Source organism: Pinus tabuliformis, chromosome 9 (assembly GCF_031772625.1).
Source record: "Pinus tabuliformis cultivar Carrire ecotype Pingquan chromosome 9, CPIR1, whole genome shotgun sequence".
NCBI classification, from domain to species: domain Eukaryota; kingdom Viridiplantae; phylum Streptophyta; class Pinopsida; order Pinales; family Pinaceae; genus Pinus; species Pinus tabuliformis.
The window spans coordinates 408,590,276-408,604,398 of record NC_142307.1 but is presented as its reverse complement, the minus strand read 5'-3'; the positions used below and the strand labels follow the sequence as shown (position 1 = coordinate 408,604,398).

At 37.1% G+C, this 14,123-nt stretch overlaps 1 protein-coding gene across 1 annotated transcript in view; it reads left to right on the top strand.

The window, feature by feature from the left end:
* The window catches only part of LOC149148894 (tropinone reductase homolog At5g06060-like), a 242,951-nt gene extending 230,101 nt beyond the window's left edge, over window positions 1-12,850 (top strand). Inside the window, exons 3-5 of the mRNA XM_089441771.1 lie at window positions 8,076-8,292; window positions 8,460-8,566; window positions 12,228-12,850. Of these exons, the coding sequence (XP_089297897.1) occupies window positions 8,076-8,292; window positions 8,460-8,566; window positions 12,228-12,407 (504 nt within the window). The 3' untranslated portion in view covers window positions 12,408-12,850. The remainder of the gene's footprint in view (window positions 1-8,075; window positions 8,293-8,459; window positions 8,567-12,227) is intronic.
* Window positions 12,851-14,123: the final 1,273 nt, after the last annotated feature.

Here is a 14,123-nt window from a genome sequence, read left to right as displayed (position 1 = left end):
CAACAACCTGCATATCAAGATAGCTCAAAGAAAAGAAAGGCAATCTTTCTATCAAGGACCTCATCCGGTGGAAGCATCAAAACTGCCTCATCAACAACCATCATAGTCAGGGTGAAGATCTCATCTTCACATATCAAGTAAGTATCTTTTCATTCTATAATCAAGTTTGGTTCATTGACTTCATGGTTGCAAGGAGATCTTTAGGATAGATGGGTTATCTAAAAGTCCTTGCAGAGAACACGAAGGATTGACAGAATCCTTATGAAGAAGAGAAGTCAGTGAACAAGTCTCCTCTGAATTTATGAGAAGGAACTCTCAAAAGTTTTTCTCATCTCTATGAAGCAAGAAAGGAGACAGAAAAGAAATACATGAAGTGATAGAAGAGGCACTCTTCATGAGATCTCAATTACGAGGTCTGGGAAAGGTGATGAAAGAATAATCATCATTGATATTAAGATTAAGTAAGGTAACAAATGTCCATGGACAAGGAGGTTACCTTGATCAACAGTTTGTGGTCTCTATGTCAGATAGAGAAAGACAAGTTGATAGGACTCAAATAAGTGCAGATAAGTAAAGGAAAGTTGACAAGACATAATAGTACTATGGAAGAAGAGCTCATATCACCGGAAGGGTGGAAGAAGCTGAAGAAAGGGATCAGGGAAAGAGGGAATAGTAGATCTCCATTATGAGTGAGATGGTGTCCCTCTCAAAAGGATCCTATCAGAAGTCTTTGCAGATATGATCATGGTAAGAAGATGCATCGTGGCATCATGGAAACAAGAGATTGTATGAGAATCAAGAAGAACATAGCTCTTGAGAATCTCATTGAATATCAAAGGTAAGGAAGAAGTCATCCAGGTCAAAGGGAACATTTGCCAGATGAGGATATACTAGATCCTAAAGATAGAAATCTCAGCGGAGGATCTTCTAGTCCGGGAAGGCAGAAAATGCTTCATCAGGATTTCCAACTTATGGAAATCATGAGATGAGGACTAATGACATGATGAAGCAGATCAAGGGATTGAAGATCCATTTAATCAAGAAAGCTGCTGAAAGTAGTCTAAAGGGAAAATGAGGTATGTATGCTTGTATTTTTATTTGATATTGTAATGTCATGATATATGGTTGCAGGTAAAATGGATCGAGCATGATCAAAAGGGAAAGGATCTCCTCCTCTGAAAGGATGCAGAAAGACATAAGTCAAACTAGATGAAATCAACATAATATGTCCTCATATGAAGTATGAGGTAGTTGACTACAATTGAAGAACTCTGAGAGCTCTTGGGAATGAAAGACATGAGGATGAAAGAGATCGTGAAACATGCAACCATGATGAAGGTAATCAACATCCAGAGGATCAGGAAGACTTGACCAGGAAATCTCCCAGAATGATGTGAAGACTCTGATGGAAGTCTGAAAAGATGAAGACCCTTGACAATAGATATCGTTGGGAGATAAGTCAACATGTATGCAGGATGTTGATACCTACAAGAAGATGTCACTGGAAAAAGGCCATCACCAAAAGGTAATATGTGATTTGTTTTTTGGTGTCTGACCTCTTGGAAAATTCTGGGTATGTGTGCAGGGCCAAGGTAAGGAGAGTTGTGAAGAATGTCGCAACTATGTACCTTATAAATAACTGTTGAAGAAAAGGTGAAGATAGATGGCCTTACGAAGGAAGCCCTAGAGGTAAAGCCAAGGAGGATACTTTCTGGGAAAGAAGGAATGACATGACGAAGGAAAGTGATGGATGGCTAAACCCTACACGTGAAGAAATTGATGACATCGAAGTCTTGGATCGTCAGTCAACTAGAAGACCCTATAAAGCACTGATGATAGAGTCCTTGGGTAAGAGGGAGCTCTGAGAGGTTCCTATAAGTAAAAGGAACTCGAGCAAGTTTTTGAGTAAAGAGAAACTTGGAACTCGCCCTTGGTTGAGAGGGAGAGTTAGACACGACATTTGTCTTCAGTTTGGAAGAAAGAATGGAGGATTGTGTAATCATCTAGCATTCGACAGTCTTTGAGGATGTGGTAGGGCATCAAAGACAAGAGTGGGCAAGAGGAACGATATTCTTGAGGGTTGGGAACCCAAGATGAGAATTGTCCTAGTAGGGCATACTCGGAGAACACCCGGGTGGGTATGACCCTAAGAGAGACAATGATGATGTGTGTCTATCAGTCATTGGTCTCACTAACATTGTGCTCTAATCTAATTGAGAGATGGAGCTGTTAGTCAAGGCCTTGCTAAATGGAAACAATGTTGGTTGAAATGATTTTATAACATATGGATTGCAAATCCGATTCTTCTTATGAGAAATTCTTCAGATTGAGAATGACCAAGTACCACCATGAATACCTCCCTAGTTAAGAGGGAGTGTTGAAGAAAATGTAACTAGGTTCGGTCTTCATAATGACATGATCTTTGTAAGTGATGTAATAAATTATTATTGTAAATCTTGCCTCATGGGTTTCATGAGCAAGAAGTGTAATTAGGTCAAAGACTTCTTCTTTATGTCTTTAGGCTTTTATTTAATTATCAAAGAGTCATGTCATGTATTGAAGAGCTCTTTAAGAGCCTATGTACAATGTATTCTAGCCTACAAGATGTGTAGCAGCCCTCCAAAGACCAAGCGTAATCCTCCAAGAAATCTGCAAGAAAAATCAATGAAGAGATCTTAATGTCGGCTCCAAAATAAATTAAATGCATAATTTAAAGTCACGTCAGCTTGAGCAAAAGGTCACGTCGGTTCATGGATTCACATCGGCTCAAATAAGAGCACACATTATTATAAATACCCGTCAAGGTGTCAACAATACTCAGATCATACTTTCGAATCTCTCTCTGAAATTTCGTGTGAAGATGGGTGCAGGTCTCCACAAATAAGGAAGCATAAAACTCGCATGTTTCTCTGAATTGCGGATGGGTATGAGGTGTAAGAGGGAGATCTTGGTTGGGTACAAATCTCAAAAGTTCTCATCAAGTGCGGAGATAATCACAATAAGGAAAAGACAATAGTTCCCTTCTCCTTGGTGGTATACATATCAACGAAAGGAAGCACAGTGATGAAGAGATCTCCAGAACACTACAGGAGCTCTAACAATCTCAGCGTGATCACAACGAGCATAAGTCTCAAAGGATATCACTGTATAGGAATCACATATGTCTCTAACAATCTCGGTACTCTGATGATGGAGATAATCCAAGTGGTATTCTGTTACAGTCTCAGCGTAATGTGGAGCAGTGACAAGGGTTACAAGTTGTGATAAGGGTTACAATCTCGATGGTCCAAAAATCCTACAAGTTCAATGAAAAGGGTCACGATGACCTCATATTAGTATACATTTGTTATCCTACTCGGCATACTCATAATCACAGTTGTAACAATATCAATTCACCCTTCTTGTTGACATTCCAGATAAGCGAAGTTTATGATGACGCATATCTCAGTAGTATACTTGGTATACTCATAGTCTTGATATACTCGTGAAAAGAAAAGGATCTTAGTAATATGTTATTGACAAAATCATAATAGTTATAGGATCACGATTTTGGTCTCGATATAACTCTTAGGAATCTCCTTATGATCTTGTTACAACAATGGTGACCACAATGATGGTACATCGATAATGATCTCAGTGAAGTTACAACAGTAGTAAGTATAGCAACAACAATAAGGATGATCTCATCAGTGACAAAGAAGTGGATTGATGTCTTGGTCTTGGAGAGGCAGAATGTGTTAAGGATCATGGTCTTGGTATTTGTCAGTTGGAATCTCTATAAGAAGAATTTTTGTGCAGGTTTTCCTCTCCAAGAGGGAGAGGTTTTGGCCCTGGCAGAAAGCCAAATATTTGTGTTCTTGTCTCTTTTGTTTTTGATAGCAGTTTGATGAATCTAACCTACACACTAATAATGAAGGAAACATCAAGCTAAGATAAATTGTGTAAATACTTCACAAATTGTTATCATAGTAAAGAAGAATCACCTTAATTATGTTTGCCCTAGATTTTTCAACACTGCGTATATACGCTCTTATAATGTGCAACACCTACGTACAAATCTCAACATACTGAAAAAAAATCCCAGAATATATACACGACTCAACAGAGATAGATTTGCATATGTACACGACTACACAAAAGCAAACTAGTGTACAGATCTTGAACTACTGAAGCATACCTTCGCGACATACACAACACATACTGCGCATACCTTACTGTCAAATCATAGATCACATTCAGATCATATCATCACTATAACCATAGATCTTGCATTTTTAGCTACTTAAACATTTGCAACAAGCAATTCAAACAATCATATATTTCAACATGTCTTTAGATCTTTCAGTTCTGAGTCTTCTCTTTGCTCCCTGGTGCACACCTGTTTCAGATCATATCACATATAAATAACCCATTCACTTGCACACTTAACACCTTATCTCCATCTCCTTACAAAGTTTTTGCCTTAGCTAATACCTTTGGTAAATCCTTTGGCAATGTCATTAGTATTTGTTGACAGGATCAAATGAACGTTGCCACTCTAATTACTATAGGCCAATACCATGGTAATGATCCCTGGTATCCAGATTTCTATAGTTTGGATTTTTTACGTGACTTTTACTCACAAACGCGACCCTTCTTCATAGGAATTGCGTATACTTTCTCAATATTCACTTTTGTCATCCATCTATAACTTTATTTCCATTTCTCTGTCTATATCCTCCGTAGCGTCTATACCAATCTGCATGAGTTCGATAACCATCATATAATCACAATGTTGACATCTTTATCAAGCAAGTTTCCATCAAGGGCAACACATTAGCTATAATGCCAACAAACATCCATCTGTAACTGAATTCTCATTTCTCTGTCCATATCCTTTATAGCATCTATACCAATCTGCATGAGTTCCATAATCGTCATATTATCACAATGTCGACATTTTTATCAAGCAGGTTGCCATCAAGGACAACATATTAGCCATAATGCCAACAAAGTGTTAATCGTTAAAGTGATTTTGGGCTTAATGTTTGATCAAGGGTTCATTAATGTCTTGTGACTTGTCATTTTTTGCTTCAACATTTTGCATTTAAGTGCTCTTTATTGTTTCAAGAATATAATTAACAAATCTAATTGATCTAAAGGTTAAATTGGATTGGTAATAAAATTGGCTAATTGCTGTAAGAAATCTCATTGTGGATTAGTACTCTTTTCTCTCATTGTGACATTGTTTCTAAGGAATATCTTTGCTTGTCTCATTGCTAGAGAATTTGATAATTGGATAAGTGGCTATACTGTTACTGGTTTTCCTTGTGGATCTATTGTGATAATAATCATGCTAATATTGTGTACTTGCAAGTGAGCTTCATATCTAAAGTTTACACTCTTGCTAATCAAGTCGATTGATAATCATAATCGCGATAAGAGGAATCACTAGTTTTGTTTAGTCTCTCTCCCTTCTTGTATCTAATTAACACACTAACACTCTATTGTTATTGGTCACTATCTAATTGGCATTCTAGCATTGTTGAAGCATTGTGTTTATGGTTGTTTCATGAGTAGTTATATTGATCTTAACACATTTTGGCGCCTTCTATCTTGTTTCATTGAGCATCCCCTTTTTTAGTGAAGATTGCCATTATATATTGATTTAAGTACTTCATGGTTCTAATATCATTGTAATTTGTCTCTAATTGCTTAAGACATTTAACATCCTACTAAAAGTAATCTCTCATCCTGCATTTGCATTCTAGGATTAGCCTTGCACTTAATTAATTTACCTCTAAGCATAAGCTTGGTTGAAAGATTCTTAGGACAACCTTTTTCATCTTGGTTGCAAAGTCTAGACCCTCTTTAGGGGTTAACACGGTGACCTTGTAGTCGTCAAAGCCACAGTCTCTGTAGCGCCTGAGGCATTGGATGGTTAGAACTTCAAAGGAGGTATTGTTAATATAGCCTCAGCTATCTTCACCTATGTTTCTCTCTCACAACCTACTCTAGAGGCTAGTTTCAAAACAACTAAGGGAAACGATTCATCTAGTTAGGCATCTAACTTAAAACCGATCAAGATTCTGCATTTCACTTAGATTTTAGGTGTTGCATCTCATTTAAGACAGTGAAGCATCCTAAGGCAGCGAATGTTCATTCAGTGGCTTGGTATATAATTAATGTAAAACAAGTATGTGACTCCATTGAGGCACTGGTCTTTCAAGATAATCTAATCTAATCATTAAACTTGCTAAATTAACCAAGTTGCTAGGCCATTCAGTTGTGTCTCTCGGACTTGTTGGTTGCCAACGAGTCTCCCCATCTTCACATTTCATAGGGACTACCCCCCATAGCTTGTTGTAGGGAGACAACTAGAACGGAGAATGCGGGGATGAACGTGACAACCCCCGCTCTAATTGTTGTCGCATTTGGCCCACATGACCCAAAGTGTGAACAATGGGAGGGGGAGGCTAACTCCTTGTGGACTCAATGGACAAATGTGGACCCGGATGGGAAATATGTGAAAAGGGGTTATAAGGAGTGGGGAGGAGTGATGTATGTGGTGTCGAGAAGCGGGACCATGCAACCAAAATTGGGGTTTCCCATGTAGTGCCACTCCAAAAGCTAGTAGCCAATAGATGAGATCCCACGGGACTAGGACATAAGGTTAACCACCAAGTTGGACAAGGGGACACGAGTATAGACCAAGCCCATTCTTTCTGCCGAATCCTCCCATTAATCCCTGCCCAAAAGTGTCCATAATAAGTAAGCAAAAATACCCAACTACATAATGAAAGTGATACCTTCAGGGTTGGAAGGCCCACCTTCAAATATACGATCATGACAGATGGGCGAGGGTGCATAATGGCTGGCTCAGGTGGTGGAGATGGTGGCACATCGAGCCATCTAGGGGCTGCTGGCTGCTGGCTGAAGACAATCTAGGAGAAACATTTTTCCTATGGGTGTCACCCACAGGCGGTGGGTAACATGCCCACCTCTTGTTGAAGGCATGGTGAAAGGCATTCCAATCAGTGATACTACCTTGGGGTAAACTAAGACACCAGTTCCTATCACTCCCTTCTAAAGTCAAGGAAAGAGCATCATTACTACATGCTCTTCCATGATTAATTTTGCACTCACTGCCCTGTAAAACTCATGCATGTGTTTTTCTGCAGTGATAGCATTAGTACCATTGAATTTAGGAAAACATTCACAATACTTCTCAGGTAAGGGATGCGGAGTATCAGGGAATTTGCTAACATCCAATGGCCTAAATGCAGCAATGAGCCATGGCTTGTCCATGGTGTTAGGGGTTCGCACATCCATTTGACAATACACATTCTTTCGTGAATATGTTGGTGCCTTTCCAAATGTTTTATGAGTGTTTGACTTATTCATGGGCAAGATGTCTTGATTAGAGATTGATTCTATGCTCAGTTGTTATAGTGGCAAATATACTGCCTAGATATAGCTCTGTATGATGATACACTTTAGTGATAATATAGGGAAAAATCAAATGAAATTTTTGTGAATAATCTCTGACCTTCACTCTCAGAGGATAGAGGTGTCCTATTACTATGAAAATGGACAAATTGAAGTTGAATTTATTATTCAATTGAAAAGCTGATATTTTGAGAGCAATATTAGTTATATCAAATCTCGACTAAGTGTTGCTTATATTTTAGAGCAGATATTTTGAGTGCAATAGGTTAAAGTCAAATGAAAATTTTGTGAATTATCTTTGAACTTCATTGTTAGAGGATATAGGTGTCTTATTGCTATGCAAATGGACAAATTGAAGTAGAATTGTTGTTCAATTGAAAATCAGATATTTTGAGAATAATATTAGTTATTTAAATCTGGACTAAGTGTTGCTTATATTTTAGAGATTGGGCACATGCATTTTAGTATTCTGAGGTAGATATAGTGTTGTTCATGTGCAAGGAAATCAACAAGCAGTTAATATCCTAAATAAATAAATTCATACATTGTATATTTGCATTGTTTTCCATTGAGACATTTTCCAATGAGGAAGTTACAACATTCATTTTTACCTATCTTTAATTGCTATGTTATGATTTTGACTGCAGATTAATAATGTCGGTACAAATATGAGGAAGCCCACTGTGGGTTATACAGCTGAGGATTTCTCATTTCTTATGTCTACCAACTTTGAATCAGCTTATCATCTATGTCAGCTGTCACATCCTCTACTAAAAGCATCAGAAAAGGGAAGCATTGTTTTCATTTCATCTGTTGCTGGTGTTGTATCTATTTCCTCTGGTACCATATATGCAGCCAGCAAAGGTAAATGCCTCCAATTTTTCTCTCCTAGAATTTATACATACTATTTTAGTTCTCAGGTCTCAACTTGAAACTTATGACACAGTCTTAAGAAAATGTGAATCTGAATCTTCAAGAATGTTATTTTCACTTGGATGGTCTGGTTGACTCGTGTGTTAAATGAAATACAGGAGCAATGAACCAACTCACAAAGAATCTTTCATGTGAGTGGGCAACTGACAATATACGTGTTAACTGTGTGGCACCATGGTATACCAAGACATCACTCGTGGAAAAGGTTTCTTTCTCTCATGTACACTCACAAGAGATGTGCTTTTTTTTGGTCATGAAAATACTTATGTTTACATGAAGAGAAAACAAAAAGAAGAGTATATTTACATCCTCTTTCTTAAAGCAACAAAAACAACAATAAAATCTAAATAGGCACTAGAGTCTAACAGCTTATTGCCCTTGATCAACAAAAACCCTTTTGCTAGTAGCTGCATACCACCTCTTCCCTCCACAAAAAGCAAAGGCAGACAAAGAGCTAACCTCATTCTCAAACACTTTTTTGCACTGAAGCATCTAGAGAACAAACAAGGAAGAAATTCTCAAGCAGCCAAATACCACTAAGGGAAGAATGGACCATAGATCTGTAGTCACCCAAGTCTCTAAAGAATAGTTGTTAAATCTGTCTGAACATGCCCCCAACTTGACTTGGCCAAATAACAATCCTAAAATAAATGCTTTACTGTTTCCACTTGGAGATCAGAAGGGCAAAGCCAATCTGAGAGGCCACTCTTGGCTAGGTAGGCCTTGGAAGGAGGGTGCTGATAAATCACTAGCCAAGCAAACAATCATAGCTTGTAGGGCAGCCACACTGACCACACACTATGGAATATTTGGATCCAACAGTTCTCATCATTGGAAGACATCCATCGCACATTAAGCATTGGACCACGTTGATGGTGTTGATGAATAATGGAGTACAATATGTGAGAATCATTCTTAACAAGGGGCACCCATAATGGCTCCAAGGTATGAATGAGCAAGAAGGTACAATGCTCCACCTCCAGAAACCTCCAAAGCTCTAACATTCCTACACAATGTGCTCCTCTGGGTCCACCACACCTACATGGTCACTTCCTCGACCCAAGCCTCCTCAAGTCAAGCACCAGCCTCCATGTAAACAACCAAGTCTGCCCATGCCTTGTAGAATTTAACACCCTCCTTTTGCATGCTCAACGCTCCTCCAAGGCAAGTTGTCCTCCAAGCAAGTCACACACTCCATGTACACGTCATGATGAATGTGATGATGCTATCAAGGCCTCCAACACTTTAAGGAAGAATGACACATAAGCATCTACAAGTCTTGTAATCAATGAGCAAGCCACCTCATATGTTTGTCCATAATGAAACAACCAAGGGTCATCCATACACCTTTACACCATCACTCCATATCACATGAAGCACCCCTAAGTATGTTATAAATACTTTTGGAGTAACCTTGAAAGCTAACACAATATAGAAGGAAGTACATCAAAGAAGACAAGTATTTGTGAGAAGCACTAAATATCATATTCTAAAATTCTATACAGTAATAATTGTTTTCTCTCCAAATTCATCCATAGGTATTTACTATTGACAAGCGAGATCCAAAAGTTTCTTCCATCTCATTAATAAGAAGTGCCCAACTATCAACTTTTTTAGTGTATATTATACTTGGATCAACACCAATATTAGAATTTCTTTCAAAAGAATAATGTAAGTTGCAATTGCAATCCATTAATCTCTTAATTCACTTAGCTTACAAGGCTTTGATTAAAAGCGTGCAAATTCTGAATGGATTTGTCCTTTCCACCTAATCAAGGAAAGAAGGGATCATAATCATGCTTCGAGGTGTGATGCTTGTCAAAGAGTTTGACAATTTCATTCCATTGAGACGACCTCTTTCACAATGCTAGGAAATATAGTCCTACAATGAATTTACCTCATCATGAAGCAAACATTAGTTTGTTATAGTGAAACAATCTACTCCTAAAGTAGATGCCTGCGATGAAGCATTATTATTATGTAGAAATAACCTTCATTATGAATTTTATCATTAACATCTTGCAAGGAAACAGCTTCATTACAAAATTTGCCATTAGTAGGGTGCAAGGAAATTATCTTCTCACAACATTTCTAGAACGATTCTTAATTCTCATCAAGATTAGTCATTTTTGAAACAAACCAAAAAATGTATATGTAGGTACTCTAGAACTGTTAATATGGTGGGTTCATGTCATGAGTCTCTGGGTAGGGTGTAAGAAGTGTGACGGAACTTGAGAAAAAATCTATTGCCCTTCAAAAAAGTCCTTGGGAGAAATAAATTCACCCGTCAAAGAGGGCCTATGACCATTATTAAGGACTTTGATCTTTTAAACTTTCACTTTTTCAAATGACTCCTAACATTTTAAATTGTTGACCTTTTAACAAAAGAAAAACTCTTTGTAAATTGTTGACTTTTCAAATAAAGAAAAACTTTTTATAAATTGTTTGTCTTTTTAAAGAAAAAAAACTTTTCTTAAAGGAAACATTTTGACATTGTCTCTTTCCCTCCAATTTTTTCTCCTCTTTTATTTCCCAAAGTTTAGGTGGGAAAGATTGAACCTTGATCTTCACTGTGCCACTCGAAACCTTTGACCAAGTCTCCTATAGGAGATGCTTGTAATATAGAGGTGACAAAAGTATTTTGAACCTTATTTCTATTGCCAATAATAAAAATTAAAACATATTTCCTCGCATATGCAAATACATAGAGAGATGAAGGTGAGGTACGAATTTATGGGAAGGCTTCCTCTTTAGTGTCATTATCATGCCCAAGAATACAACCTATGGCAATGCATGTAGAAGTAAGAGGGTGGGCAAATGGAAGAGGTTTCCCTAGCTAATCGAAAGGAAGAGTCACCCCACAAAATCATGTTAGAGAATATGTCGAATAGATCACCTTGTGATAGTGATCATGCCATATGAGCAAAGGGTTGATGCTTAGAAACAAATCATGCAGATGGATAAAATATCTATGGAATCAACAAGTAACATGAAAAAAATAGTAGGAAATCCAAAGGGGAAGGGTGTCTAATTTGTGCTTGCAAGAATCTCCAACTTCACAAGTAGCAATGGCACCTTTGGAGCTTCACTAAACATTGGGTGCATAGGGCCACAAATGTTGTGGTTTAGCGTAAGGTTGTTACATTTATGGCTTCCATTGTGGAACTCATAATTAAACTGAAAGCACAAGATCACATAATAAAACAGAAACCCATGACACAAGATTTGTAAGTGGTTGCTCAAATACCCTAAAGTTGATGAATAATATCTGAATGTAGGCTTCTGTGATTCATGATTGTAAACAAGTGTCTTCTGGATAAATCACATTGGGATTTTGAGGTCGACGTGTTTTGAACCACCTACTATGGTTCATCAGATCAATAATATCAAGTACGACCAAGTGTCTTGATAATAAAAATGAGTTTTACACCTATAACATATAGAAATTACAGTAGCTTTAGGCATAAACCTTAGTACTATGTGTGGGACCATTAGAGCCCCTACTAACACCCATGTGACTATAGGCTGGACACTAAGAGTGTATAAACATAACTCCTTGAGACCACAATGCGCACCATGAAGGGCCATGTCAGTGAGGTAAGATTAGCCAACATGTCATTTAAACTATTATTAGCTCAACAATTATCAATGGTGGCTTCAATTTAAATACAAAGTGTACTTGAATCATAGTTTTAATTCTTTAGTTGATCCTTTATTTCTTTATTTTGGTCCCATTGATGATGACCCAATATCATTGCAAGAAATCTTCCTTTTGTGTATTTTCAAAATATTTATATTTAACAAATTTCAGTGTAATTCTAGTGTATTTGTTTCTTGTTTGTGGTGATAATTTTATATTCTTGCAGCTCTTGGAAGACAAAGAGTTTGTAGAAAAGATACTTGATCGTACTCCTTTAAAGCGTCTTGCTGAGCCTCATGAAGTTTCATCCCTCGTAGCTTTTCTTTGCCTACCTGCAGCTTCATATATTACTGGTCAGGTTATTTCTGTTGATGGAGGAATGACAGTAAACGGTTTCTATATATGAGATCAGAAAGTAAGGCTAAGTGTTGTGTTTCTCTAAAATACCAAGGTAAGGTTTGATGTGATCTTAAAGTATCCCTATGTTGATATTTCATTAAGTATTAACACTCTTTTTCATCTAAACTTTGTAATAAATGTTTAATTAATTTGTATACCCTCTGACCATTTATGATAACCTGATTTGATTACATTAGAGACGTAATAGTTGCATCTCCATAGAGTTCCCGGTCATGCATTGGTTTATGCTTTGTTTGAGAAACAAATTGCAAGGTAAACTTTGCATGATGTTTTAAACCCTTCATGGTCTGAATCATGGCATGCTTGGTGGCTGAATTTCTCATGCAGTCAGTTACTTCCGGCTGTTGTACCATCTGAATATTGATGTTACTATATGTTTCCTTTTACATTTGAAGTGTTATATATTGTCACTGATATATCCTCACAAGACACTCAGAGTTCGGTCTACATACCCTCTATCCGTTTAAGAGTTATTGTAATTATGTTTATTTAGATGCTATGTGTTTTCGGTAGTATGACTATTTCATTTTCTTTTAATTGTAAACCGCTAGTTTCTTTGCGTATAATATAGCCACATTTTTATGAGCTCTTTGTAGTGCTGGAAAAATCTGGCTTTCTTGTATGGATAATAACTTCCCATTTATTTACCTATTGCTTAATTCCCAACCGTTGCTATCCCCTCTCCCCATTCTCAATTTCCAATTGATGCTTGCCCCTCCTGCACCCTGATCCGATCACAATTTTCTGTGAATGATACAACGTGTTGTTTATTTGCAGCATATAGTCAACATGTATGGATTAATCATTAAACAAATATCAAGTAATCTGCGTATTTAACATTTCTGCAAACTTGTCTTTGTTTTGAAGATTATATAACATAATTGCTTTCATTACTGATTACAATTTCCACTTTCCTTATATTTTCAGCTATGTTGCATGAGTTTCCGGTACTAGGAACAAGTATTTGGTACGGCTAGAAGCTTTGCCCAAATCTAAAGGAAACATTAAGTTGGGAGTGACAATAATATAATATATTAAAAATTAAAATTTAATATAATATAATTATTATTATTTTAAATAGTGTAAAGATTAAATGTACATACCAAATTGAAAATTTAAATGATTCATCATTTAAGATACAACCATAAAAAGTTAAAACCAAAACTAAAAGCCACCCAAATCATATTGATGTTCATATTAGAAAAACTTTAAAAAGGCAAAAGCCTGAAGTAGTCCATAATTCAAAATGCCCAATAGTCAAAATATAGCAACAAAAATACAAAGCTTATGATCATATAGTATGATCTTCAGCATCAAGGAGATCCATATAAGCTTGAGCCTCACTGGGTACTGGATCAATGTCATCATCATCATCATCAGATGCAACAATGTCATCTAAAGGTATGCCAACCAATCCTACATTTGGTAAAGGATTGTCATCATCATCGTCAATTTGGGCAGCATCTTCAATGTTCACATCCCATCGTGCAACAGGTCCTTCTAAATATTCAGGTAGCTTCCTTGAACAAAGCCGAAGACTACTATGCACATAAACAAGTTTCTCTGCTCTCTTAGAGGTAAGTCTATTCCTCTTAATAGAGTGTATGAAACTATAAGTGGACCAATTCCTTTCAGCAGCTGAGGAACTAGCAACCTGAGATAACAAACCTGAAGCAAGATTTCGGAGCTTTGGAACTTGGCC